Here is a 19370-nt window from a genome sequence, read left to right on the forward strand (position 1 = left end):
ACTTTTTTAATGGATAAATCATGTATTTTGTTTATAGTAAATGCAAAGTCAATTATTTCAGTGTGACAGATGAAAGCAACAGAAAATAGCAGTTTGTGACTTATGTGCCTTTCTTTTCCAGAACACCCTATAATTGTGGATCTGTACTGCGTAGTTATGTATATTCAGGATAAAATGCACTTTTCGATTTCGAGGCTGAGAACGGGGCGGGCATTGGCATGACCAGACACTGCCAATTCTCGTCTGGTCTCCATACCATCCCATATCATTTCTGGTAACCAAATATTTGTTTAAATGTGCCACAAATTTGCAACAAGCAAACCAGGACCAAATCCTTTTAGTAAAAGGTCCCCAAACGTTTTATTTATGATCAACAAAAAAATTAACCAAGTTATACTCTTCACGTAATTTTTCATAAAATGTAATAGATAATTCAAAAGCCTAAATGAACAAAATGAATGTAAAAAAGAATACAGTTGCGGATAACAAACAAAGCCCATTATACAGTCACGGACACTTCTGGGTTGTAACGATTCCATTGAAGGTCAATGGTATTATTACAACCCAGAAGTATCAGTGATTGTACATCGAGGCAATTATTTGTATCCAAGTTGCCAAGTTGCTCGTTGGCAAACTGCTACATGATTAGTAACACACAAACGAATACGATTTTTGCTAGCTGGAGATGCTGAACTCTCTCCTCTCATTTCCTTACATCCCCCCCCCCTTATACATGCAATTTGAACTTGTATAGCTAAAGTAGATATACTACTGACAAGACGTACTCGTAATTTGAGCTGTTCAAATGTTTTATGTTTTTTTTGATTGCGGGACACTTTGCATTCCATTTCAAGGAGTCTTCTGGTTCTATAAATGTTGCAATCTTCTTTATATTTAAAATCCACTTAATATTCCATTTACATTCGATTCAAAACAGCCTTGTCCGAGTTTGATGTCGTGCCGTAACGGTTCTACATAGCAAAAAGTTCCTGAGGACAAGAGGAGGAAAACGAAGCATGGTTGCATACGCAACACTACTCCCACAACAGCCCTACGACTGGAAATAGAGATATTCAGTCGTCACCAGGTGGTAAATCACCAATGTTCACGTACCAGAGAGCATAAAATAGCAAAGACCTTTAAACGTATATGACACTGGCGAAAACTCCTTATCGAGAGAGGGTTTTATTAATTTTTGGCCGCCCGCCTAATTAGCGTCGGATTAATCTGCCCCCTGGTGACAAGAAAATAAGTTAGGTCTTCAGAAAAGGACAGGCCAGGAGGCATGGAGGCCGACGAGGTTTTTTCACCTGCGACTGTGAGCCCGCTTGGTAACATTGTCCACTGGCGCTCTGCCAAGAGAGACTGAATGGAGTGGGGGAGAAGTGGGAGGGGATAAGATGGCACTGCATGATTGCTGTCAGTCCAAAAATCGCATCACTGCCTCCATCTTCATCCACAAAACTTGCACAAGCTGCAATTTACGTGTGCACAAAGCCTTTCCCAGCTTTTGGTCTGGAAACTCTACATTTGGACAACCCTTTTCCACGAAAATTCGTACATGTGTAAGATCGAACCCAACGCGCGTGCGCACCGTGTGCCGTCGTGCTGGCGCCAAATCATCATCATTATTCCACACGACTAGTGGGTTTAACTTGCACTACAAATATTCTGCTATTTGGCCACACATTGTGCATGTAAACACGAGGACTGTGGGACCCTAACAAGTTCATTATGGTTTGCTAATTTTGTTAGCGTGCCTTTGGCTCTGTCCCAAACGTCCTTCGGATACTTCCATGCATTTTTCTTTACTACTGTTGAGGCTTACATTAAGAACTGCCACATATGAACTTTACACTTCATAATCAATAAGAATGATGCATGTATCAATGCAACCACACCTTCTAACATGATGCTAACCCCTCAAGTTCTTTGCTCACCCGATCTGGGTTGCAAGACATCGATGTTGGTCTGGCAAAATAAAGAGCGGGTCTTTGGATATGTTTTTCACTTCATAAGATTTACAGTGGAATCTGACAAATGGAATAAATGCCACTGTGATGGGCGTCCGGAAGAAGGGGGGGGGGGGGCGAAAATGAATGTCCACCTATAAAGTATGTATTTCACACAATGTCATTTCAGTCACAGTAATTTATGTTAACTATTATAAGGGCGTTGAAGGAACATGATAATTACAGACTGAAGCAAGTGTTTTTTTTATTATGGGGAAAAATATAGCGCCCCCCCGGAAAAAATAGCTTGCTTGCCTCTGCCTGGAAAAAATCCTGCGGACGTCCATGAGTCGAGCTGATAAAAAAAAAATTCTTACCCCCTCCCCCTGCAGCATCGAAGTGGATTACAGAAAGAAAATGCTTAGGCCTATTTCCACAATAGAAATGTTTCCAGTTGCAAAATATTTCAGAACAGCTTTTTCAGCTATCATTTCTGCTAAGAAAAAAAAGTAGGAATATTACACAGGTTCAAATATCATTAAGGTAAACTACAGGGTTATGTTGGTCCTAATTTGGTATTTTAATACCTTAATATATCCGGAACGCCTAAGAAGAAATTACATCAGAAGAACTTTCTCACTTGCTAATCCAATTATCTCATATAGACGACGCCAGCTACTCGTAGACTGTGACAATACGGCACACACAGCACACGGCACCTTCCCGCCACATCCCCTGCACGGACATATACCCTGTCCCAGCTAACTGTAGAGCAGAGCCGCGCATATCGGCAGAGGAGGAGGAAAATAGAGTGGTGAAAGCGCAGCGTTGCCAACCATACGGCCCAGACCTTAGTCCGTACGCTAAATGCACGGCTTGTCAAAATTTGCTCTTTCAGTTCTATCGCTAATATTTCCCTAAAAAATTCTTAAACCAATCGTACGGACCTGGAGACAAAAATACGGTCCGTTTGCCATGTGCGTTCGGTATTATCCTTTTCAAAAGTTTGCAACGCTACATAGCGAAGGTGGAAATCGGGAAACTCCCGTCGCCCATTACACAATCCCATTTCTCTCACCAGTGGCGTACGCAAGGGGGGGGTTACGGGGTTTAAACCCCCCCCCTTGAGCTTGTGAAATATTATGAAAAATGCTGTGAAAAAAAATTTAAATGGCCAATTTACCACAGTCAGAGATCTGGGACAATACTATTACTATTACTACATCTACTACTACAACTACTACTACTACTACCACTAATAATAATAATAATAATAATAATAATAATTTGAATTATTATTTCCATGTAGCATGGAGAAAAGCACAGCATTCCAAGCACACGCGTCTTTCAGAGTGATGCCTTGAAAATAAGCACAAGTTCTTGAAAGTGAAATATGAGGGTAACTATGATTTAAAAGAGAAATAAAATGTTTTGTATTTCAGTTGCAACAATGTTCAATAGTCTGGCGTACGCTGTTTTTTTTTTGTGGGGGAGGGGCCGGAATATTAAATGTGGATAACACATGGCTTCGTTTTGGAGGGCAGGATGCATAATAAAATATTTCGTATTTTTGGAGCTTTTCAGTCTATTAAAATTGTATTCAAAGACAAAAATGGTAATCGGGACTCACTTTATAAAAGGTTTCGTATTTACACATTTTGATTTTTTAAAGTTCTTAACGGATTTTTATTTTAAAACTCTGATTTTCTCAAAATTTTGGTAGGGGCTGTAGCATCATCGGTAGAGGCATGCATATTTCGTTTTTGACAAAAAGAAAACGAAATTTGAAATAACACATTGCAATGTTAATTTTTAAGGTTTCTGAAAGGTGTGAGGTGCATTTTCCTACCCTGTTTTGTCACGAAATGATGCGAAATGAACTGCAAAATGCGAAATAGACTCTTAAACACGAAATTTACCGTTTATATACCGACGCGACACTTTCTGAAGTCTGAAGTATCCTGTGTGTTATGCAATTAACGGAAAATTGATTAATTTTGCTGTAAATATTTGAAAAACAAAAATGGACTCCTCTATACAGGAATAAACTTAATATTCTGGTAATGATTTAATGTGCTATTAGAAGGGATGTGTTTATTTTGTGTAATAGTGCAGTTTTTAAATCAAATTTGGGATTATTTTCACATTTTTAAAACCAAAATGTAATTTTATATACCGCTTTTTCACCGCTATAACAGCGAAATTTCATTTTATTTACAGCTTTTGAACCCGAAATTGACTGTTTTTATACTGAAATTTTGCTTTTTTATATACCAAAAGTATGTGCCTCTAACCATCGGCCATGCCTCTACGTACGCCAGTGTTCAACGAACATGTATTTTTTTTGTGTGAACAATGAGAATTAACTAAAGAAAGTTCTTGGTTCGTTGTTAGAGGCTAATGTATAGACAAAGGCTAGGCGGAGAAGAATACAGTCACCAGTCTGCTTTCCCATTGTATTATTTACCGCAGCACGTTTGAATGTCTCTCTTTAAAATGTCTCACCTTGTTGACTAGACAATTATTCAAATGACAAGAAGCTTAACTATTGTAAAATGTTTTGTTGGTAAGAACAGCGAGACAATCCAGATGTGAATTATCGGGGACATTTATGCGGGGAACAAGCCGGAAAAATTTCAACCAATTTCGGGAATCTAATCCGGATCTCCCGCGTGATTGTCAGACGCTCTACCGACCAGACCACCGCAGCTCCTTGGATGAGTTCCATACTTTCATTATTTCAATTTATTTTAATATATTTTCTTGTTTTATGGATTTTTTTCACCCTTAAAATGTCTCACCTCGTTGACCAGACAAAAAAAAAATGCTCCCAGGATTTGATAAAAATTGAATGATTAGAAAGTAATTTCTTTCTATTGTTTTCATAAATGGTATATTTATGTAGATCTCTACTACATAATAGTAGTAGTGGTATTAGTAGTATTATTAGTAGTAATTCAGCTAATTAATTAATTAAGTATTATTAATTAATTGTGATTATTATTATTTAATTAAAGTATAATAAATCAAAGGTAATGTGAATTTGGAGAAAGTTTTAGAAATAACCCCCCCCTTGACGAAATCCTGCGTACGCTACTGTCTCTCACTGTTCATTGGTGGAGCCGTCTCGCGTCACTACTTGCGCAGAGACTTGTTCTCGTTCGCCTGGTCTACAGTTAGCTGGTACGGATAATAGTCCCAGTTATTGTCTTGCCGTGCCATGGACAGGACACCATTGTAACTACCGAACGTACCGCATTATACTCTAATCACCCACGCGCGCAGGCTGGGGACAGAAAGGAGTCAAGCAGGGCAAAGAAAGTGTTGAGCTGAGGCTGACTGTGGGAAAGGGAGGCTGAGTGAGAATGTTTGCATACGTAAGAAAAGCCGGTTTGTTTTGGAACGTGAGAAGCAACTTGGAACGGTCCTCCTTTTTCCTATGATAATGAGCTTCCAGGACATTTGACACGTTGTCACTAACGCTTCTATGTGCTCTGACTAGATAGAAGTTAGGACGGCTGTAGCCATGTTCTTCGATGTTAAACAGTGACATTATTTACCTCCCGCTTGTGACACAAACTTAACTAAGTATTGAGCAGGTAAGGTAATAGGTAAGGTGATCGGCACAACAAATATGTCAAGGTGGGTACACACATGATATCTACAGTGGCTCATTCACTCGGTTGTTAAAAAGTTTCGTTGCTCACGTCACGAATGATTTATAGAAGACAGTTTTTTTCTAATAAATTAAACATTTCTAGAAATTTCATCAAAAAATTTACGATTCCTTTAATAAGAAAAAAATGTCAAATGAATGTTTGCGCAAATATTAATTTCTTTTCATATTTCTGCAACATGTATCGGTTAACTCCTCTATTCCATGACCCCTCCTCCCTTTCAATAAATACAAGATCCTATTTTGGTTCACTACTTTCTGAACTTTGCAAGTTGGTATGAAACTTGAGTTCACGTCGTGAGTTATAGCCATGGATTGTCCCATTCTTTACGACGTGGGCAAACCAGAACTCTGAAGATAGTTGAAATTTCTCTCTACTGATGGCGAGCGTGAAGTGATCGTATTAACGAGAATACAGCATGTATCAGTCTTGTTCACACAGTTCTATTTTTGAAGCGAAATGATTAAGTACATTGAGATAGAGAACCAAGCGATACGATGAGATAATTTTCACAACAATAATGAAAGATTCAAACGAAAATCCTACAAACCCAACAGTTGTAAACCAAATACAACATAAGTGTCCATTCTTCGGTATTAACTGTGTCTATGGTGTACATCTGCAATCATCACTGTCGGTAAATGTTTGACACGTTAGCTGCACCGAATTGTCTATGTAGTTTCTTGCAGGTTTCTGGGCCAACATTCTGCAAATCCTGCGATAAGATCGCCTTTGAGCTCCTTATTTGATGTTACCGTTGTCTTACTAACCCATCTCTCCCACATGGCAAATTGCAATAACGTTTAAATCAAATTACTGTGAAAGTGTGTGTGGTTGTTAGAAATATTACAGGCTTTATTGATGCTCGCTCTTTCACCATATATTTGCTATTCTCTCTCTGGAACACGTAAAAAAGTTGAAATAGTGTGGCAAAACATGGAAATGCAAGTTCTGCTTCACAATGTTACTATACCTGTTGACCATTGATGCTATTAATAAGATTGGGGAGGAATGGAATATGCAAAATGGTCAATTCAGAAAGAGTGGCGTTTTACTATTAATTCCCAAATTATTGGCCAAAGAAAGACATACATGCTGCTGGAACGAAAAATCGTCTTATCTCATGGCTGATAAGGGATGTTAAAACACCAATATCAGCTTTATACATGACCTATTTTCAAATATTCCTTGCGTCCTTTTCCTTAAGGGCTTACAAAATCCAATTTACACCTGCAAGAGACATAAAAGGGGGAGATCAAAACAGACGTAGGTCCTTGGAGGCCAGAGAAATTAAATTTGTTATCGTTTTGGACGCCCTACGAGGTTCCTTTGTGCGTGAACATAACCCACAGACACCGATAAAATCTCCCGGCATTCCCTTTAAATTACCAGCGTAACTTTTAAAACGCCGAAACTTTTTTCCAGAACTCCTGCAGCGAGGCGCATATTAGGTTCATTCTGCAGTACGATAGGCAATAAATTACACTCCCATTGCAGCAGCATTCCTGTTCGGATGAACCCACCGCTCAAAGAGACTGTCGCGTACCAGGGCTCTCTCGACCCCGGCTAGTTCGGCAACCTTACTCCGCGAGGCCCATCTGGACCTTTTACTATTGTGCAGCGTCAATCACAGATCCGCACGATACTCGAAGCAAATGCATCATCGTGTTTTACGGGCAAGTAAGGCACCTACGTTGTTTTCAGAAGCCAGCACTTCACCGCAAACTGCATCGACGACAAAAACTCTACTTACATTGTTAGTTCCGTCTTGGACACCCCTTGGCTGACTCGTGTCCTTGAACAACATCTCCTGGTCTCTCAAGGTGGCCCCACGAGATGCTGAAGCCGTCTCGAATGCAAGTTCATTTTCATCTTTCCCTTCGGATGTTGAAGGTCGAGTTACATCCAGATGGATGTTATTACCAATACCTTATTTCTTAATAATTAGAAATTAAGAAGAAAAAAACATTTTTTTATCATACGCCCGCCACAATCGTGGAATGAGAATAAGACTGAATCAAGGTCAAAGAATGTTCGTGTGGGGTGATTACTCGTAAACTTTTATCGTTGTTTTTCGGCGTGATTTTGTGCATAATTGTGAAGGCTGAGAGCTTCCCAATTACTAGTATGAACGTCGGATAATTTGCAATATCTTAGCAGTAATTTCAACCCTTTTTCCAGATGGAATAGGTCGGGTAATTATTTATTTTGAAAGAGCAAGTGGGATGGAAGACTTAGTTTTCTTATCTTTCAGTTAAAAATCACAGGGCGATAATTATATATATCACGTCATCGTTTTCTCTGTAATGTGCGACAATCTATTACACTCGACTGTACTACAATTACTGAAGACTTGTTTTCCGCATGAACAAACGTGAAATCACCTGTACCACTGGAAGGGTTAAGAAGCGAAAAATCGGGACTCTAACCCGGTCTCTGGCATACCGTGTTCGCCTGATTTTTCGCTTCCGCTGTTTTATCGTTTACATTGATCTCTGACACTAATGTGACGTAATTCATATCAATCTAAAGAACATGAAATGTAATCCTGACGAGAATGGAAAGTAAGTACAAGCACAGTTACAACCAAGTTCAAAGATACGTGGCTGCAAATTGTCCACTATTTCGCTCGATTTTCTTTTACATAAAATGCACTGAAGACTGATGGGCCTTATACAGTATATCTAATGTTAAGGATTGTAGGTTCAGTTCTTGAACTCTCATTGTACACAAGAAAATGCAAAATTCATGGTGCGAAACGAAATGGGCAAACCGTCAAAATACAGCAAAGTTTCGAAGACTGCAATTGTGCCTGACGTCTTGAACAAGAAAGGATAATATTTACTCCTCACCGAGTGTAGACGTGCGTCTTTTCATCCTTCCAATCAATGTCTCAGCAGGTGCTAATTTCCGTAAAATCCTCGCTTCACGGTAGGGTAATTCTCTGCAGATTTATCGAGATATTTCTTCATATATCACTGCTGTGAACTTGAGGAAAACGTCAAATCTACCAAGTCGCTTTTGGCATTCTCTACAACGGAATGGCCGAGTGGACAAATATGGTGTATGCGGTTCAAGATGTAGTTGTAAATTACGGCCAGCACATTCAGATATGTACAGGGGTGAATTCAATACAATTTTCAGCATCATATTATTTTTACCAAGCACATCTGGTACACCTTCTGCTCCCACATACGAGTAAGTACTTCCCAAACATGAACTGTTCAATAATTTTAACTGTACGACTATTAAACTATATAGATCTCTACGGTAAGAACACATTAATGAATACATATTCGGTATATAATGGAACTAGACAAGCTAATGAACCCACAAGGCATTTTACTCTACTAAATGACACGCAAAACGAAAGATACACAATTTCCTTGGAATGTATTGGCCCAAAAAAAAAGTACAATTATTCTCGATTACTCTTACATGTTCGATCCTCCCCTGGCAAGGAAATAATTGTACTTTGCTTTGATGTGTTGCGATCTAGTAGATAAAGTGGCGGTGGCTATTAACGGATGAAGGCGAACTAATTTTTGCCAGTTGCATCTTGATCTATTTCCTCTTTTTTCTTTACTCTATGGTCAATTTTGAGTGCACGACTAGCCACATACCTCATTTGCGAAAGTTTTTGTTTACTTTTCTTTGCAAACCTCCATTACATGTTTTTTCAGCTCTGTGTTATTCTCCTATAAGCTTCCTTTTCTTCTCAAACAGCCGTAAATCAAACAAAAAACACAGTAAGTATGTATAAATAAGTCAAAGAAATGAAGAGGGAACAGGAATCCACATCGTAAAATCATCAGTTCGAATACAGAGGTCATATACAACACTTGCAGACGACGTTAGTGTACATTTCTTTTTTCTTTCGTGCCTCCCTTGGTGCACAAATAAGGGAAGGAGTATAGCACTGGCCGAATTCCTTCCGAAGCACTTGCGGGTGTAGCAGAACAAAGTGATCGCAGGATTCCAAGAAGTGGTCGTCTTTTACGTCTTGCCGGGGTGGAGCAAGCAAAAGATCTCAGCCGCGCCCGAAGGACCAAAACGCGTCTGCTTGATCCAGAAACCATCTGGACCTCAATTCCGTCTGGGTCTCCTCTGGTGGAGCTAAACTGTGCTGATGACCACTGAGGATTTCCTGTCATCAACGAAGGCACACATTGCGACAAGTGAGCGTTACAGCACTTTGTCGATGAGCGTAGGAACGAGAGCCCCGCCTATCTTGAAGCCTCTAGCGATGGCGCCCTTGGACGAGATGCCGGAAAACTGCCTTGCGTGGCTGTCCTGCTGCTGGACTCCTTGATTTGTGGCCTCAGACGTTTGTCTGCACTAGGGATGGGTCGAACGTCCACATCTACTCTAAACATGTCTGTCAGTGAACTTTGCTTCGTCTTGGGAGTTTTAATCAAGAAAAATGTTCACTAAAAAAGTTGATTAAAAGACCTGTTGAAGAGAACGAGATTGTAGGTAATGTCCGGACAACCGAACGAGACTTATTCGGGAGATCATGGTTCAAACCCCGCTGCCGGCCAACCTGACATGTTTTCTGTGATTTTCTTCAAATCGCTTCGACCAAATGTTAGGGTGGTGCCATCAATGAAGGGCACAGACGTTTCCTCCACCATTCATGCAAATTTCCTAATCGAAATTAACAATAATTTCTTCCTTATTCTTCCCCATTCCAACTGTAACCTTTCCCTTCCCCCATTGGCGCAGTGGTTGCGTCGTCGCCTTGTAATCAAGGGGTCCCGGGTTCCATACCCGGTGGAGGCACATAGTGGTTCGGATCCCACTATAAACTGTAGGCCCAGTTCCGATTAGCCTTAATGTGCATAAACTGGTCTTAAAACACTAACTCAATCAATCAATCAATCCAAAATACAGAGAAGAATGAGCGGTGTTCACCACACGAAAACTATGTCAGAAACTGCGTCACCCATCTTCTGAAACTTGAAATGTTTGAGGCAAAAAAACATGCGACTTGCAGAGTCTGGTTGAACCGTGAAACAAGGGAGGGGAGCTTACTCCCTCCTCTGTACGTAAACTCTTGTTTTCCTTTAAAACATGGTTGCATTGCGTTCTCTCTTTCTCTGCTTCTGTCTTGACTGACGGGGAACCGTGAACGGCTAAAACAAACGACACGCTCTCAGACTTCACGCCCACACCCCACGACCTGCCAAGTAGAATACAGTGCCTGACAAATCTCCGCAAAGTCATGTTCGGAAGGAAAAATACAAGCTGAAAGGGAGGTGGCGGGGAGTGATGATCACGAATTGTGGCAATGGCTTCTGTTCTTTTGTATTCCTCAAAGACGACCGTAAAACAGGTTGTGCACGGAATCCGGAGGTAAGTTTTTCTGCAGCATGGAATTACAAGCGCTGTGAACTTTAAAAATCACTCAAAACATGAACTTTCTGGTCGAATGAGAAACACGTTCATTAATTGAGTAAAAAAAGAAAAGTTCTTCCTGATGTAGATATAACTTCACTATTGATGTGAAAGTTATTTGTTCCCCATAATTACTCACAGAGCGGTTGATTGCGGTTGAACTGCCTTTCCCTATCAGTGTTTACATTTCTTTAATCCTGGAATGGCTCTCGCATTTTCGTCTTTGGTGCTATACTGTTCTTATTCTTTCTCCGAGACATGCAGTAGTTCGAGATTTCTGTGCCTTGGGCAAGAGCAAAATATGACGTCTGCTGCACGTAACACATTAGGAACACCCCTAAAAGAACGCACACAGAAGATTCGGACCTATAGGCTGCGAATCCAAAGAAATTCTTAAGGAAGTAAGTTACGATGTCGGCATATTGTCAACAATTGACGGGTCTAGTGAGAGAGAGAGCTATCCACAAATCTTGAAAATTTTTTGCCATTTTCAGTCTTCTCCTATCATCTGTCATCTATCATGTGAACTACAACCATGTGGCATAGCTCCCGCTTGTTCTGCAGCAGATTTTCTGAGTTCTTGAATACGCCCTCATCAGCATTTTGAGTGAGAGAAGGAGCTATGCCACTTACTGATGGTGTCTGCAATAGGAATGGCAGAGGTTGTGTTGCAGTAACCGGTGCAAGATTTAATATCAGCCCTGAAGTTAAATGATCTCATGGCAATAATGCCTTATATTCCTCCAGTTCTTCATGGTGTTTACCAAAAACTAAAATCCACAGAAACAATGGACAGAGAAGATCCTCCAGAAGACATATGAACTTGTCTTTATGTAGATTATGTAACCCTGTGAACATGATTTACACTCAGGCAAAAGTATTTAAGCCTTGTTCAAAGTATTTGATGTGCTAGATTAATCTTTTTACATGGGTATACTACAATAATGTACCATACATGTTCATAATAAATGGTATTTATATTGAAATTCATATTTTTCCTTTTGAATAATTTACCTAACAATATGTTCAGCAAAGAAAAATTAACCTTTGTTATACAGATTATGACAACGCAATGCTTTGGAAAACTCAATTTATTTCCATTTCTTGTCAAAGTGGCATAGCTCCCTCTCTCACTAGATCCCTCAATTTTTGACTTTGTATTAAACTTTTAAAAAACGAAGCAATGAGGATATCAATTTTCGGAACTAACCTAACAAAAAATAAAGAGACAAAATGATCTTAGCAAACCATTTACAACGGTACTATATAGCTACAATCCATCGCGCATCTTCCCCTCCATCCGTTCAGCTTGGCCCGCGGTTCTTTTGCTTGCGTACTATAGCTAAACAAATTGCGAGACTACTGTTGGATTAAAGATTATAGATACTCGAGTTCGGACTCTAAATTAAATATTAGGCAGTAGGCCTACATAAAAAAGAGTTACATCAAAATTTAGCTTATTCAATTCTGCATTAATCTATGCAAACCAAATTTTTTTTCGAGTATGTCTTCTATTTTTTATCATCGTGAGAACAAAAAAATGCAGCTTTTTTCGGGTTTTGCAAACGGTCGCTTTGAAATTCTATAAATAAAAAACGGGTGATCTGATCGTGATGAAATTTTAGTAAAATGCAGACAGAATGGTTTTAAACACAATTCTTAATTTTCAGATTTTTTAAATTTGTCAAAAAACAGTTAGCCTACTTTCAATTTTGCGAAACAACTTTTTCTTGGTATTGGGTAGTCGTACAAATACAGTATTGGTCTTGTTTTGAAGCTCTTTGCATCTGTTCTTAAAATCCATTATCATCTACAGTTCACATTGTGAAACCGATTTTATACAGATTTTTATTGAACGGAGTAAAGATGTACGTGAAACGTGGCAACACCGCACGCATTGGGGCAGCCCGAATTTTCCACGGTTTCAACGGACATCGCTGTGTGCAGTGTTGCCACGTTCCGCGTATGGCTTTACTCCGTTGAATAAAAATCTGTATAAAATCGGTTTCGCAATGTGAACTGACAATGATAATGAATTTTAAGAACAGATGCAAAGAATTTCAAAACAAGAATTTGTAATTATCGCGTTTCTGCATCCCTATTATAATAATTAATGTAAATTACTGACTGAAATCAAATTACACGTGAGAAATATAAACTTTTTAGGTTGACATTTGGTTTCTAAATGAGAGGTGTTGCCATCCTTGGCCCCCTTCCAGACGTCCATGCCCCTATAATATTATACTTTCACCTAGATATTTAGTGGAGAGGAATCATATCGCCGGTATTAAACGATATTATGTTCTTAAAGAAAATGAAGTATTTTCAAGCCGATGAAAATTCAGAGCAACTAGGGAAGGAGGCGTTGCATTATTTTCTAAGTAATTGAACTATCCCGCTTTGTTCTCTGGTAAATTTCTTGTTATTCGTCAGTCATGCTGTCTCTATGTTGCTGCATTTAATTACATATGCATACAATATATTACGCCTAAAATTACACTAAGGGGATTTTCGGTTCTTCTGGAGGCATACTATGCATACTATTTGCCCCTCCCCCTAATCAGAGCGTCCGCGCACGCCTATGAACAGAAGTAACAATAATTGTCTCTTTTACTCCCTTCAAACATGCTTATCCAGGCTCTTTTTTACCATGTCAAAAACCTATGCCTAGGATTCCAGTGCATCCTTCAGAGCACAAAAGAGACAAATAATTCTCCAAACTAAACCGGTACCGACCGGCGGCTCTCTCGCACTTTCGCACAATCAAAGCTGAATTGATTTCTTACCTGGCTCCGACGAGAACTTGCGAACGTGACACATCAAAGAACAACGCCGAATAAGCGACAACTCCAGGGTCCTTGAACTCATCCGCGGTTGGCAGGAGATCTGCAAAGGAAGAAAAACGAGCACAATCACTATTTGTTTTCAACATTGAAATTGAAGTGTAACTTAAAGCTGGGAATCATTTACCAGTTACGTAAAACGTGTTTCAATCACTCACTTCAATTAAATTTATGCTGAAACACGACACGACAGAATGTATAACTTTTCCAAAAACAAAAACAAAAAAAAACAACGATGTCAATAACGTGATTTGTTTTAGATATTAGGAATGTTATCGTGAGCGAGAGAGAAGTTCATTTTCACGAAACTCCTTACTGATATTTAACATTAAGAAATATCCATATCAATGACCTTCCCAGGAATTTTATAGGGAAAAGGTGGACGAGATTGCAGTACATATATTTTTATATATTTACTTTCTGTTTTCCCCGTAAATAAGTGAAAGTTTGAACTGGCGGAGAGCAACTCCTGGACGCCACCGCTACCAAATGCTCAACAATAACTCGAGAGTTGGATCAAATTATGAAATAAACTCTAAACCGATCGTTCAATAATTACAATCGAATTATGTTTTCATGATACTTGTGAATCACTTACATTAACATTATCAGATGCTGTGTGCTTCCTTATGCATATGGGCGCACAAGTTGCATGAGAAGGGTCAAGACCATATTGTTAAATTATATTCTACAATACTGGATATGGTAAATGTGGCCAACTCAACTCTAAGTCAAACTTAATTATACATATATTAATACGTATATTAAATTCTGAACGTTACAAATGTTAATTAACGATTATGAGATTAATAACAACAGGCATTAATTATTAATGTCAAGGACGTAAATGGCGATGCTTTCTGCCCTTCAGGGTACTCAAGAGAAGCCATAAGCATGTGCAAGGCAAAGATGTTTCAAAACTTGCTCAAGTTAGCAACAGTGTGTCTACCCGTGTCATGTTTCGAACAACTTCAGAATAGTATGTAATGAGTAGCAAAGCCAAAGGAAGTCTGAACGTGAACTGATTACCATGCCATCGAGCTTTGTGTTCGAGAGGAATAGTCACGATGTCTTTTTCATTTTCTACATCCTGCCCGGTAGAAACGCGCTCTTGTTTCCACAAGACCGCGTCGGGATCTCTTCTCGACTCAAGTATTGCGCTTGCTTCTCAGAACAGGCACGTCCTTCCAACGACCATGAGAAATAAGTACTCAAGTTCAAGTTTGCTTATGTAACTACCACATTTGGTGTAATTGTAGCGTGAGAAACCTCGGACTTCGCTCAACAACATTGTAACACGTTCAACAGTTTCCTCAGTTTTTTTTATTTGTATTGTTTCTCTTCACCTTCGCCACTTACAAGTGCAAGGGGGATTGACAAGCATGTGGATCAATTTGGAAAATCTGTGAAATCGATACATCATGTGAAATCTGTTGCCGACTCTTAACACACTGTGAAAGTGTATATACTTGGTACCACTAGCGTACGCAGGATATTTTCGGAAGGGGCTGGAATTATAAAGGTGATTATTACATAGCTGCGTTCTGCAGGGGGCAGGATACAAAATACAATATTTCGTAATTACCATTTTGAACTTTTGTTTTAAAATTTGTAAACAAAACACAAATATGGTAATCGGCGGTCATTACCTTTAAGGGGTTTTGCAGTTACCACTGTTTTTTTTCCCAATTTCTTTAACTGTTTCCATTTGAATACGCCAGTGCTTCATACATTTTTGTCTTCATTTTTTTTTTTTACTGAGTTTGTCTAGTAGACCGATTGGTTTAATAATCGATGACGGATTAACTTTGCAATTGATGGAAGAGATTGTTCAGAAAAGAGGGAAACTAACTATCAATTTGATTGCTACAATTAAGAAGTTCAGCATACATCTAATGTATATAGGAGAGAAGGGTCGCATAACTCACCGTCTCAAATGCGGTTATGGTTAACTTAATTTCTAGTGGTTTGTAATCTAGTTACAATGTTTACATTGCAATTGAAATGACATGGAGTACGCAGCTTTCTGAAACAACCACGATTTGTTCTTTTTAGCCGCTTATACACTGTCGCATCCGTTATATCATTATTTGAATCTCTGCTTGGCAACGCATGCTGACCAACATACGTTCAACATGGGGGAAAATATGCTGTTAAATCGGCAGTACAGCTCAATACATTTTATATTCTTGGAGTATATTGAGATATTAAACACAGACAGCAATTTTTGATTCGTAGCTCTCGATTCGCAATGTCAACAATAGATCCTGCAATGTTATTAACATAGCACATTATCATCCTAGGCACGCTTTCTTGTTCAACCACGAGGCGTGAAGAAAAAAACATGATAAGGTTTGATGCGTCCTCATTCCCGCTTTAATGATAGACGAGTGTGCGACAGCCGCAGGGTATCCAACTAGGAAACGAAGTATCGAAAGTTGCAGAACGTCAGCAATGTGTGCGCTGGCGAAAGCAGGCGGGGGGAGAGATGGAGGAGGGGTGGGGGCTTTCTATTGGTATCTAAAATCGTCACCGGCTACATGTATATTTAAGCTGCAATCCTGTTGCTAAAGGAAAATTTTCTTCAAGAATAGGGAAGTCACAATTTGCAGTTTCTGTACTTCCTGCGTATACAAAACAGCTGAAGGTAACTTTGCCGGTCGTCGAACTCAAGAACCTATTGTCCCATCGCCCACTTGTGCCAGCTGACCGTCCTTTTTTGTTTTGCAAGTAAAACGGTGTCAAGATCTGCCGACCTGCCGGACGAGAACGCGGCAATCAAGGCTGAACTCATTTTGACACAATCCGTTAGATTGAGGTCGCATTTCTACAAGACGGCTCGTTGTGAACTGTGACATTTCAATGTTGCGCCACGATTCTTGGATTTCAAATCGAAATTTGTGGCAAGGTTCTGTCCGTAAATTAGGAGCCAATTGCGTGTCAAGATTTTTGCAACTGTCACACACTGAAATCTTGCATTGTACTCGTAACTACAGTCATTGGCGGATCCAGATTTTTTTTCTGGGATGGACACAGAAATACATACATTAGTTTTGGGGGGAGTGGTGAGCAGAACACGCTACGACGCCAGGGGTCCTGGGTTTGAATTACAGTTTGGACATCGGGTGTTCCTTGCGAGTGTCGTTTCATCATCAATTTCATCATATGATCACTCATCCTCATCTTCGCGATTAGCCAAAAGTGGCAGAAACCGAAATAAAATAAAACCAAAAGAATAAACAACAATAATTTGGGGGTAAAGTTTAGCAAAGGTTGTTTTAGGTCCACTCTGTGTCCACGTAAGAAAATGCACTGGGCCTTAACATTCAAATTGAATCTACATGTAATCAGTTTTTCTTCACCGTGAAACGAACCAGCTACGGTGCTTGTATAAATAATGATTAAAAAGGGGCATAAGCTTCAGCTTTACACTGTCAGGAAAGATTTGATTCCATCAATGGAAATTTATGTACAATATATTTCACTGAGTACCTTTTTGAGAGCATCCCAATGATGCCTGAGAGCGTCCTGTAATCAAGATGTTCTGGATTCGAATTACGGTTGTGACACATTTTAGTGGCCAGTCCCGATTAGCCTATATGTGCTACATTTTGTCCTATTTCTTGTCCGTAAAAAGTAAATTACAGAAGGTGACTATAGAATGATTCCACATTAGGTTACCGAATACTTCATGTCTCTTTGGAAATAATTATATGAGCATGACTTTCATAGTACTATTGGGACTTTCATAATACATATCTTTTTGGAGGGGCCCTTGCCCCTCCCGCTAAGTCCGCCAATGACTTCAGTACGAACGTTGAAACTTGTGTGCAGTTATAGTAAACTTGTTTGCAGGAAACTTATTTTCTCCGATCTCGTATTATGAGCGTATTCCCTCACGTTAACATGTCATTCATTCATTAGTTACACGGCAGACTGCTACACGGGGTGTAAGGGGTGACCTTCCACGTAGTACACCAAATGTCAACCTCACTTCCACGTTAGTACACCCTGGACTGAAGACTAACAAGGCTCTGGCGACTGGCCCCATGGCCAGTATAATTTTGTTTGTATTGTCCTGTTCTTTTGTTGTCCTTATGTGTGCTGAGTGCCCCTTTACAGCCTCAGCTTTTAACAGAACTCAGAACATTTTAAGATTTTTAATTACGCAACGTTAGAGTTGTTCTTTGTAATGATAAGGGGCTGGCCCCCGTATAATGTGACGGGAGCAAAATAGCCTAATTGCTGACGCTCCCACAATTTTAAAATCAAATCAAAAGACTGCTACACGACGAAATAACGCAAATATTACAATTCCTGAAATCTTAAGTGTCTAACAGAGTATTTTGTGTAACACTTTGATACAAGTCGAATGGTATCATTCTGTCCTCTATTCTACTTTGAAATATAAATGCACGTCACCGCAGACCACATTTTCGCCTTTGATTACACGAGTATCCGGATAGTTTTGTCTACCAACCTTGCGAATGACCCGAGAATTTTTCTTATCTTATTTGCTTTCACGAATCGAACTTTTTATTTTTAAATTCAGGTGATACAACAACGTCCTCTTGGACGACTGTCTGATATACTGGGAACTAGTTTCTCGGAGATTGACACTGGTAAAATTTCTATGGACAATCAATCTTATTTTACACAGCATAGGAACCTGAGAAGTAATGCAACATGCTGACAGTACTCGTTGTGCGGGTTGAGTGCTCTCAAGGATGTTGTCCATTTTTCACTTTGTGAGGGGTTATGGTAACAGAAGATTCCATGGCCGCCAATAGGTTCTTCCCAGTCATTCATCAGGAGATTGGAAAGACACATGAAAAGAAAGGAACACTTGAAGGTTTTGTTGCAAGAGTGAGCGACCTGCCAAACACAAGACCATCAACTCACGATGGTTGCGGGGATGGAATCAAGCAGACCCAATGGAAAGCAGACAAGGCGACATAGCTGTGCACAAGGAGGGCTTTGCACAATGCGAGAGAGTACAGAGTCGGCGCCGAGAGATCACGAAGCAGGTCAAAAGGTTATGCACAATACCGTCCTATTGCTGCTGCGAAATTATGTTCGACAGAGAAAGAGGGGCTTGGCACGAGATTTGCGCAGTTCCCTGGCCTCGAGGAAGGGACCAGAAGCATAATGACCCTTTGTTCCTCCATGGTAACTGTTTGTCACGTAGAGCAAACCATGAACGTGGCCAATCGACAAACAATCGATGATTGCTGCTCGGTCTTAGCCAGGCTTGTGGAAACTCAGTTGTGTCGAGCGAAGTATTGGCTTTCCTCGCTTGGAAACTTCAGACTGAGACTTGAAATTTTACATGGTTCACAGCTCCGTACATTATTGAGCAACTGACACCACATAATTATTTGTTCTTGTGCAAAAATATTGAGCACATATATCGAGTTAAGATACGAAAAATCGTGTTGTGCAGCGTTTCTAATTCCTGGCGAAAGCTGTTTGGTACTGCCATCAATTCGCTACAAGTTATG

At 39.7% G+C, this 19370-nt stretch overlaps 1 protein-coding gene across 3 annotated transcripts in view; it reads right to left on the bottom strand.

Annotated features, from left to right (window-relative positions):
* Sema5c (Semaphorin 5c) overlaps positions 1-19370 on the bottom strand; it is a 113389-nt gene that overhangs the window by 17659 nt on the left and 76360 nt on the right. For all 3 annotated transcript variants that reach the window (XM_083142462.1, XM_083142470.1, XM_083142479.1), the window contains exon 3: positions 13813-13912. In XM_083142462.1, the coding sequence (XP_082998588.1) occupies positions 13813-13912 (100 nt within the window). The remainder of the gene's footprint in view (positions 1-13812; positions 13913-19370) is intronic.

This window comes from Lepisma saccharinum, chromosome 1, assembly GCF_977018435.1.
Source record: "Lepisma saccharinum chromosome 1, izLepSacc3.1, whole genome shotgun sequence".
In the NCBI taxonomy this organism is placed as follows: domain Eukaryota; kingdom Metazoa; phylum Arthropoda; class Insecta; order Zygentoma; family Lepismatidae; genus Lepisma; species Lepisma saccharinum.